General features: G+C 40.1%; 1 protein-coding gene across 1 annotated transcript in view; it reads left to right on the forward strand.

The window, feature by feature from the left end:
• Positions 1-10,733, forward strand: part of KDM5A (lysine demethylase 5A) — a 54,884-nt gene extending 44,151 nt beyond the window's left edge. Inside the window, exons 25-28 of the mRNA XM_027906145.1 lie at positions 2,491-2,650; positions 3,174-3,394; positions 5,053-5,463; positions 7,647-10,733. Coding sequence (XP_027761946.1) covers positions 2,491-2,650; positions 3,174-3,394; positions 5,053-5,463; positions 7,647-7,859 — 1,005 coding nt within the window. The 3' untranslated portion in view covers positions 7,860-10,733. The remainder of the gene's footprint in view (positions 1-2,490; positions 2,651-3,173; positions 3,395-5,052; positions 5,464-7,646) is intronic.
• The last annotated feature ends 231 nt before the right edge of the window (positions 10,734-10,964 follow it).

Below are 10,964 nucleotides of genomic sequence, written 5' to 3' on the forward strand. Positions count from 1 at the left end.
CCTCAGCCTTGGCCATATTGATCACCACCATTGGTCTACCCTGGCCTCCAATCGGGAGGCCTGGAGACACACCATCTATAACGCTGCTGCTGCTTTTGAGAACACATGCAGGATCACTCTCGAGGAGAAAAGACAACGCAGAAAGAATCGCGTCTTGTCGATATCACCTGGGGAGTCTTTCTGCTGTACCTTCTGCAACCGGACTTGTCTATCTCGCATTGACCTTTTTAGCCATCAGCACGCTTGTAGCAAGCGTGGGTAGAGCCCCTCTCAAATCTTAGTTTGCGAAGCCTAGCCATGATGATGATAAAGCATATGTCAAGAAAGATGGCATATGCTTGTCAGGATCTGAGGGTTTTGCAGGAGCATCATTTCATTTGTTTAATGATTCTGTTGTCATCATTTAAAAATCTGTTACTTAACCCTTTTGATTTGGATCTCCATCACTACATGTAATTATAGAAACTTAAAAGTAAAAAACCATTGATGCAAAGCTGCTAGGGACCAGAAATGTCTTTTGTTAGGTTAACTAACATGTTTGGAATAGAAAACAAATTTTCAGGCAACCAAATTTTTAGGTTTAAACTATGAGAAGCAAAGTTCAAAAGAAAAAGCAAATTTGCTCAGAAATTAAATATTTTTAGACTGGGTTGAGTTTTTTCAGATTGTGATGCATGAACATTTTCCAGTGTGTTTAAAAAAATGTAGATCATGATGCATCGTGTATGAATTTGCTCTTAAGTTCTTGTGGAAGTAATCCTTGAATCCCCAAGGGTCCATAGACTGTATTTCAAAAACCACATTCTCTGGCTTCTCAAGTGTACAGTTGTTATAGAAATACATGTGAAAAAGGCCTGTTTGATCATAGTGTGTCTTCTAATTAAAACACTGTTCTTGCCAGTAAATACTTCATTACGAGTGCAATAACTGGATTTGTTTTAAGATCTCTTTCAATAAGGATAATTCACTGGTCAAATTTACTGTGAATTTTCTTCACCTATAGTTTTCATTTTTGTGTCTCATATTTTTCTCATTTCTTTGCACCTGTGTTGCCTGTGGCCACTGAATGCTGATTCTTTAAAAAATCAATTCACATATTAGTCCTGAACTTTCTTTAATATAGTATAATGAGATACCCATAACAAGATACTGTACAAAATATAAAGTTTACAGTGTAGGGAGAAATATCTTCTTTCTGAGTATATTTATTCTACCTTTGCATCTGGGCAATTTAAATTTGAATTTCCCACTTGTAATTCTGTACAGAAATCATTAGTGTGCACTTGACTTCCTTTTAAACGTGTAACTCAAAGCCAGAGATTACCATTCTTAAACTCCCTTTTTATGTCATGAAATGACAGTGTCTGGGTGGTACAATTTCCTGAGTTGGCCATTTTGGGACCCACACAACTAATCTTCAGGTAAATATTGTCAATAACTGCTCTGTAGCCTTTCTCTTTTTTTAAACCAGCTTTTTGTTTTTAATGTTTTCTGAAAGATTTCAGTCGTACACAGCGCGCTAAGTATGTTAACCCTGTTGTCCAGTTTCATCACAGATGTGATGGAATAGCTGAATTGTGGAAAGTGCTGTGAAAATAGATGGTTGGTTGAGGAGATTATCCTAGCTAATTTCACCTCCAGGAGTGAGTAAAAAGAGGGAGAACAGTACTAGGGAGCATCAGGTAATCCACTCAGGTGGGCTTGTGCTCCTCTAGTTTCTCTGCCTGATGTAATGCAGAGTCAAACAAAGCTGCTCCCACTGCCAAGATATTCCTAATCTCTCTTGTCTTAATGCGTCCAGCTGCACCTGGAGGCGTATGTCCCACTTTAGCGTGATGTATCCAAACAGACAAATGTCCATCTTACCCAATACCTTGAGTGTCTTCAGCATCTTACACCACTCTTTTTGCTGAGCACAAACCAATTACTCTGTGGAAATATTCACAGCCCTCTTCTTTCAGTGTTTGGTCCTGTCTTAAAATGATTCAAGCCTGACATAAAAGTCCCAATACCAGGACAGCATTTGATTGCCGTTATTTTGATATTTGTTGCTATGCTGGACCTCACCTGTAAGATCTTTCTCTAGTCACAGTTATTTACTCAGCACACTCCTGCTTTACTACAGATGCCAGTTTTTATGGTCTTGCACTCAATTTTTTCAAGCAAAATAAGAAATTATGTAGGCTATGAGTAAATATCCTTTGGTCATGTTGACTTCTAAAGACCATACTTGAGGGACTGCTGAGTGAGGAAACTTGCCAAGTGCTTCTCTTGCAGTAACTATAAATCTACTGACCTATCTCCTTAATTCCTGTATTCATCCACTATTTAAGCAGGGTTGTAATCTGTAGCTTTTGCACGTGGTCTTGGTGTCTCTGGTGGGGTGTTTCAGAGTCGGGTTTTAGGAACAGCTCAGTCTTAGTAGAATTTCCTTTAAAGTAGGTATTTTCTGGATCCAGATGTTGCATGTTTTCTGTCGGTCTCTTTCAGGACAATGCCAGTGTAAAATCTTCCAGCAGCTTGGAGCCTAATTTGTTTTGTGATGAGGAAATCCCTATTAAATCAGAGGAAGTGGTGACCCACATGTGGACTGCTCCTTCGTTCTGTGCCGAGCATGCGTATTCATCTGCTTCTAAAAGCTGCTCTCAAGGTATTTCCTTTTGTGCACGTTGAGATAAAATTAAATAGATAGCTGGGAAGAGCAGTCAGTAAGGAGGGGAACTGTTCTGTTACCCCTGCTAGTTGTACAGAATATGTCTGTAAGAAGGTACAGTAGAGTTACATTGCAGTTAGTTTCCTGATATCTGATGTATGACCTGCGTCAATGCGTTTTGTTTGGGATTGTCTCCCTCCTTAGAGTGTTGTAAAAAGTATGTAATTTCTTTTGGTTTTCATCTCTTCCTTTTATCTTTGTACAACTTTGCCAAGGGGGGTGCTTAGATTGGGTATTAGGAAGAATTTCTTCACTGGAAGGGTGGTCAGATGTTGGAACAGGCTGCCCAGGGAAATGGTGCCATCACCATCCCTGGAAGTATTGAAAAAACATGTGGATGTGGCACTTGGGGACATGTTGTAGTGGTGGGCTTGGGGGTGCCAGGGTAACAGTTGGAGTCAATGGTCTTAGACGTCTTTTCCAGCCTTACTGATTCTATGACCTGCCTCCTGTCTGAAAGGTTCTAGCACTCCAAGGAAGCAACCTCGGAAGAGTCCACTGGTACCTCGCAGTTTGGAGCCGCCTGTATTGGAGCTGTCACCTGGAGCAAAAGCTCAGCTGGAAGATCTAATGATGGTGGGAGATCTACTGGAGGTATCGCTGGATGAAACTCAGCACATCTGGCGGATTTTACAGGCGACTCACCCACCCTCTGAGGAGAGGTTTCTTCATGTCATGGAGGTATGGAATTTGAAGAAATACTCTCACGTGGAACAAAAATCCCACCACATTTTGTTGGTGGGTTTTTTTTTTAATATAGTCTTGGTGCCTATCACTTGACATGTGTGGATTTCAATGGGGGGGGGGGAGCAGTAGATTCCAGAAAATAACAGAATAAGAGTCCCAGAATTTCAGTTCTTGTTCACTCATGCCATAGCACTGTCCTCCACAATTAACCATATTTAGAACAGTTTTCTCAAGCAGTTCCATATGCAAACCTTATTTTAGAAAATATGGGGTTAGGAAAGGAAACACTGCTCTTGATTATGCTTGGAAACAGAACTAATCTGCAAAAGAGTTACAAAAAAACATTTAGGAGGATAGAAAGTCTACACAATAGCTTATATAACTTGATACTTATATGTTACTGAACTTTGTTACTGAGGAAAGAACACTTATTTTTTAGTACAACATGGTTTGGTAGTGCAGGTAATAAGATTCCTGTTCTTCCTCAGAATAACATAGACGTAGAAATATTTTTATTAATCTACTTTGAAGATGTCCTGACTGCTTTGCTCAGCTGACAGTGAATCAAGTGGGTTTATCTGCTGATTCTGAGGTCGAGTCAAAACCACTTGGCCGTGTTCATGCAGTGGGTAAGAGGTGTGTGCTGGAACAGGTGAACTCTTTTGTTGAAGAACTCGACTGGAACCCCTTCTTTATCGTCTGTCAGCTGCACTTAGGGGTCAGTTTGACCATGTGTACCTATGGAGTTATATGATTGCTTTTTGGGTTATGCACAGGAAGCACATAGAAGATGGCTCTTTCTTGATTTCTCAGTAGTGTATGGTAATACAAGATGGAAGGTTACATGTGTGAAGGTTAGATGAGCATGTTAATTCATGTCTCATTTCATGAATGCCTTCCATATACAGTTGGATGAGTTAAAAGTGTTGCCAAACTGCCATCAGTTAGGACATTAACTGAATTGAGTCAATCCTGTTTGTACAGAGGAGCTATACATGTGAATCTTTGAGATGTAAATAGGACTCATTGCTGTGAATGCTACCTGCAGGGACAGAGTTTTCCAATTTTAAACCTCACTTCTGATCTGTATCTGTTATTTAAGATCTGTCGATGACGCCAGGATATTTACAATGTCTCTGCCAGTTTGGAAGCTTTTCAAATAACTGATGTTACTTTTTTCTCTTGCTTGAGTTGATGATCCATTTTAAGAATTCACCAATTATGCTGTCTTAATCTCCAAAACAGCAGTTGCTTTCTCTCAAAAATAATTACAGGCAAGACTGACCTCGGATGAAAAATAAGCAGGAGCATCTAACGAATGATTAATCTTCTCAACTTCTATTAAAAAACAATGTGAGAAGGGAGTTGTAATTATTGCTTATTTTGCCTCCTTACCCTTGCTGATGATTTACTTTTTCCACTGGGTATTTTTGATTGATTGTACTTTGACACAGTTGGTAACACTGAATTGTTTTGAATATGGTGAAAATAAAGTTAAGTGCCTTTTTGCTTAGAATTTGTGACTGTATGTTGTTGAGTAGGTTTTGTCATACCATGTCAGTGTAATGGTAGAGGTAAGTACATCTCTCAGACAACAGGTTTGCGGAAAATGTGCATTTGAATAAAAATCTCTCTTCACTCTTTCTATGAAGGATGACAGCATGGATGAAAAACCGTTGAAAATGAGAGGGAGAGATTCTTCTGAGAGGAAGCGGAAACGAAAACTGGAGAGAGCAGAGCAGTTCTTTGGAGATATGAAGCAAAAATCTAAAGAGCTGAAAAAACTGGAAAAACCGAAGAAGAAGAAGCTAAAACTCACCATGGATAAGACAAAGGAGCTGAACAAACTGGCAAAGAAACTGGCTAAAGAAGAGGAGCGGAAGAAAAAGCGAGAGAAGGCAGTTGTTGCCAAGGTAGAACTAGTAAAGGAGAGCACAGAGAAGAAAAGAGAGAAGAAGATTCTTGATATTCCTTCTAAGTACGACTGGTCAGGAGCAGAAGAGTCAGATGACGAGAATGCCGTGTGTGCTGCACAGAACTGCCAAAGGCCCTTCAAGGACAAAGTGAGTTTTCCCTTAGTTCTGTCACAGGCAGTTTGACGTGCAGAGTCAAACTCCCTCTGTGCCACGTAATATTTAGGTTGAACAGCACGAGAAACCAAAGTGGTGTGATTGGAAATGAGAGAGTATGGAGTAGTACTTGGGTAGGTACACAAGGTGTAGATGTAGCGGATTAAACTGTAGATCTTCCTTACTCTTGTAGGTACTTTAAAACAGGAAAAGATGGGAATTTAGAGTCTGGGTAAAGGTCTTGGTCAGGAAGTTTAACTTCTTCAAGTTGTGTAATTTTTTGTTGACTATGTGCAACATGCATTGGCTGATTCAAAGGATTAATTCTTTGACTCAGATAGAAATGTTCCTGTGTTTCTGAGCAGGAGTGGGATGTGCGATGTTCCTAAATGAAGTCAATTTTCTCTATTTCTTGCATACAGTCTGTGAACAGTGATGTTGTAGGCTGAGTGATCTACCAGCTTCAGTGCTTCATTTTTCTTGTTGGAGATGAATAATGAGTGATTTTAGACCTGATTTGATTATTACAAAAGAAAATTGATCTGCCTGTCTCAGTGGTACTGCCCATCCTAATTGTCAGCTTTTAACACAGACTAATTGATGATCAAAAAAAGTTTTTTCAAAATGTTTTTTTCTGCTTTCTAGAAAGTAGAAAACACACACCCCGGATAACTGTGGGATTGAGACTATACTGCAGAAGAGAGAATAGGAGCAAGTGCAAATACAAAGAACTTATTTCTTGTTGTGCAGAATTGAAACACTGAGTTCAAGTCTTCATTGGAACAGTCAAAAAAAAAAACAAACCAGTTAAAAGACCAGTTTTGAAGTCTTAAACTTAGATCAAGGATAGAAATTACACTCAGTCACTCAAAAGATGATAGTATTTGTATTCTCTTCACAGGTGATATTTTCCTCATATTATTACATTTTTATGGAAATTGAGATTGTAAGCGTGAGGAGAGTGCCTTTAAGCTCCTATTATAAATAAGGTTGTACTAAATTTGTCAAACTTCCATGAACGAAACTGAGTAAAATTCCTGATTTTATAATCAAAAGTTTTTAATGGAATGACTGCCTTGCCACAAGGTTGGATGTACTTTTGTGCATTTGACAGGTGAACACCATAAATATGTACTTGTCACACAAGTAAAATGTGGCAGATACAGGAGTGTAATGACTGAAGCTGCAGCTGTTGATGACCATTACTAATCACTTTGAAAATATGTTCAGGAGAAGTTTGCTACAAACTAAAGTAAAAGATAACGTTTCTTCATTTTCATAGGTTGGCACTAGTGCTATTTTCCTAATATGTTACCACATTCCTCTGTAAGGTGAAAGCAGAACTACAGCAGTAACAATTTTTATAGCTGTACCAATGCATGCCATTAGAATGGAGAATCTGTGTTTCTTATCCTGCAGATCACAGTTTCTGCCCACTGGCTCAAATTAACATACCCTTTTATTCAGGGAATTATGGAAATCAAATAATTAATCCTTTTTCCTTCCTAAGTTTTAATTTACTTTTTTATGTTTTTCCCAGTTGTTCTATAGCAAGTTCAGCTCAAAGTCTGAAATATTCTAGGTTAAATGTTACGATGTTTAAGAGTTAAAGTTGTGTGTGCATTTTTTGGTATTTGTTGTCCAGCTGTATACCCAATATCTAGCTGGTAGAAAAATATTAAAACTATTGATGTCACACAGTTCTTTCTTTTTTTTCTTTTTTTACCAAAAGCACTGTCTTTTTGTTTTCCGTAATTTTTAGGCTTCAAAAGCTGCCATTTGATAATGCAGTCTAAGAGGGTGTACGTAATTTAGAATGTGTGTTTGTAGACTTTTATCTATGCTGAAGTAATGTCCCTGAGTGTCCTCCTATTTTAAATGTGTTCTAGCATACTTCCTTTTATTTGGGGAAAGCTGAGTCATCTTCCTCAATAGTAGTAGTGTACATTTGCATTGTTGTGGTCTAAGGATGCAAGAGGTTCGTTGGAAGAGAGTTATTTTTTAATAAACCGAAGCAGTTACTAAAACAAGCTCTGTAGGGCATTAATTTGTGCCCAAAAGCTGGTACGTGCCAGGCACCTCAGATGGGTTTAATAGAAGGTATTTTCTTCATATAGACTGTGCCTGTGTGTCCTTCCTTGTAACATGCCCTGTGCTGCTGCTGTGCTCTCTTGCAGGTGGACTGGGTGCAGTGTGACGGGGGCTGCGATGAGTGGTTCCATCAGGTCTGTGTCGGTGTCTCTCCCGAAATGGCTGAGAACGAGGATTACATCTGTATAAACTGTGCAAAGAAACCCATGCAGGGACCGAGCAGCCCTGCTCACGCACCACCTCCTCCCTTCTTGTTGAGCTACAAACTGCCAATGGAAGATCTTAAGGAGACAAGTTAGCAACTACTCGACGCCCGGAACTTGTTGGGAAATGGACCACTGAAACCCTACAGGAATAGAGGGTTTGAAGCTAATGTAGCCACTGAGCTTCACTTCCAAGGATGTACAGACCTGCAGCAGAGTTGGTCCGTTCCTTACAGCTGGCTTCCTTCATGCGACGGGAATGTCAAGGCACAGTGATACTGACTCATCTATGCAGACACCACCTGATTAGGAGCCCCAACCAGTGTTTTCTGACTTGAGTGTTTCCATCTTTGAGTGTGGCTGTTGCTCTTAGAGACTGAGCATACTTGAGGCTGTTAGATTAGACACTTCAGGGTGTTAGAAGTATGTGTTGGCAGTGGAGCTGGCCTGGAATTGGTGGGCAGAGGCTGGAGCTTTTGGGCCTATCAGGTTATCCTAAGGAGGTGACTTCGGAAGTTACCTTTTGCCTCTCCGTGCCAGCCCAGAGCACTGAGCAGTGTATTGGGAGAGTTAAATTGCCTCCATATCCAGGCAGCTAACACTACACTATAAGGATGGGAGCAAGTGGATGAATTTCTTTTCATTTCTCTTTTGTAGCTAAAGGGCAGAGGAGCTCATAATCTCAGAAATCAGCAAAGGATCTGTTTACTGAAAAAGAAACCCAACTCTACTCCACTAGGCAAAACTTTTTCCTTGGTGGGAAAAAGCCGATCTTCCTGTCCTGAGGAGGGCCAGAAAACATTCGATAATGTCTAGCTAGACCAGAACTTGGGAAGAGCAGAGTGCTTCCCTTTCCGTGGGGATGCCCTCTCCTTTTCTAGGCTTTGCTTAGAGTTCTGCACTCCTGCACATTAAAGTTGTCTCACGCAGGATGGAGCTGGTGAGGAGGTACAGCACCCAGGGCACCAGCTTCTGAGATCTGTATCCAGGGATGGGAAGGAAAGAAGACAGCCCACTTACCTCAGAGGGCTTGAGCACATGTGCTTCTGTGAAAAGTTTCACCCACAACTATTTCCAGTATCACCAGGCTACGGGCACGGCCTCCTGTGATACCACAAGCAGTCTGCAGATACTGTTCACAATGCAAATCCCCCTCCCTGCTGGCTTTGCTGGATGTGCACCAGTGTACAATCAGCAACAGTTCTGTTTTGAAGTCGCCCCTGGCTCTGCCAGAGGACCAGAGGGGCTTGGGGTCATCCTGGGTGACAGCTGTTTTAGTAAATCCATTTTTAAAGAAGGACTTGTTTTTACTTTTTTCTAAATGTCTCAGACTACTGACTTGTTCTATAAATAGATTATTTTTCTTTGATTTTTTTATACTTACCACTGTTGACCAGCAGCACAGACAGAGGTTCACAAAGCAAAAACCTGCCCGTGGGCTTGGGTTTTTTTACTCCATTCCTTCCTTGTAGTACAAGGAATTAGCAGTTACCTTCCCCATTCTAGCTTGACCAGCTGCCTGTGTTTAAATAGGTAAATACATTTCATGTGCTACCTTTGTGTTTGGGTTTGTTCCTATTAGTGGGGCATCTGGGCCTTAACGACTCCAGTGGATGCTGGCTTTGTGTATGTGAATGTCTGAAGTCAGCCACTGAGCTGTCTCCCCTCTCCACTCGCTCCCTATTGTGTTTCCATTCTTCTGCAGTTCTAGGAGTGTTGTAAGTAGTGTCCAGTCTTACTAGGAGCTGGATTGGGATTTAAAGAAATATTGACAAAAACAAAAGTGCGCTGTCTTGACTGTTCTGTGTCCCTTCTCTTGTTCTCTAATATTTAGAAGTTTATTTATCTGGCAGAATTATCCATCAAAAAAAAAAAAGAAAATACTCAGCTCAGGTAGATGGAACTTTATTGCTTTCTTTTATTTGTGCCTGCTACCTGGGAAGAGGAAGATGTGCAAAAGAAAATGAAATAAGATGGAGGGCAGAAGATAGGGGGTCTTGGGGGCTTTAAGTGCAAATTGGGCACAGACTTTTAATTTCTGCTCCTTAGAGACTAAAATGGCGTTAAAAGCAAAAGCAAGCTCTGGTTAAGCATGTGGCTGTACGGGCACCCTAGCAAACTTAAGAGTATTATTTGTTTACTTATTTATGAAGGAGTCTATGCTATAGCTAGACAAACCCTCTTTTTGCCTCCAGTTAAACTTTATTCTTCTCAATGTACACTTAGTTTTGGTAAACTGGTTTAAACAGTTGTTCCTTTCCTTCGAGCTTTAACTGATGGTACTACATAAATGTTTCCCTATATAGAGTGGGTAGACTATCTGTCACAGATGTTTAATCGTTCCAGAAGTAGACTAATACGAGATTTCTTAAAGAATCCCAGTGTTCTGTATTCTTTCCTGACTCCTAGAATCCATGACACAACAGGGAAGATAGGATTAGCGTATCCTGTTAGCCACTGAGCATATCCTCTTTTCCATTCCTGCATTCTCTGTCGCGATAAAGTCGTTGTTATGTGTAATCACCATCAACTGGAAAAGAGATCTTTGAGTAAATCTGCATTGCATGTTCCTGTTTCTCTGCGTAGAAGGTGTGGTGGAGAATGTTAACAGTAGCACTGGTTACAACGAGATGGAAACAAACATCTGTATGATGCCACAGTCATCATTCTGCTTGTAACAAGCACAGAAAGGAGTAAACAACAGAAAGAGATGTGCAAATCGTGCAAAAGTCACATTTTTAGTAGTTGTTTTGCATATAACCTTTTCATAGAGCCTCTGTTTCACTGTTGAAAGGAGGTTGCCACACTTGTTATAGGTGTCTCGTCTGCTTTTGGATAAGGTGTTCATAAACTGAAGACCATTATTAGCTTCACATCTTATTGTTTTAAGCCTGTTTTTTAAGAGCATAATTCCTATCAAAGGATTGCTGATAGTATGAACTTACGAATAAATGTTAACTTTTGGAAAAATTTGTAGATATGTAGTTAGTGGTTGAAAAACATAAAGATACAGCTGTGGTATTGTCTCCAGATCTTAGGGGTTTGAACTTTTATAAAAGCATAAGCAAAGAAGCAACCCAAACTTGAGCTAAGGTAATAATGTTCTTACAGGTCTGCTACTGCTGTAGAAAAAAAATCTCTCTTGCTTTGGGGACAAAATCTCAGTATTCAAAAACCATTAGCTCATGTGTATATAGAAAG

Source organism: Empidonax traillii, unplaced genomic scaffold, assembly GCF_003031625.1.
Source record: "Empidonax traillii isolate 1590-97213 ecotype Southwest subspecies unplaced genomic scaffold, ASM303162v1 scaffold25:size3598162, whole genome shotgun sequence".
Classification (NCBI taxonomy): domain Eukaryota; kingdom Metazoa; phylum Chordata; class Aves; order Passeriformes; family Tyrannidae; genus Empidonax; species Empidonax traillii.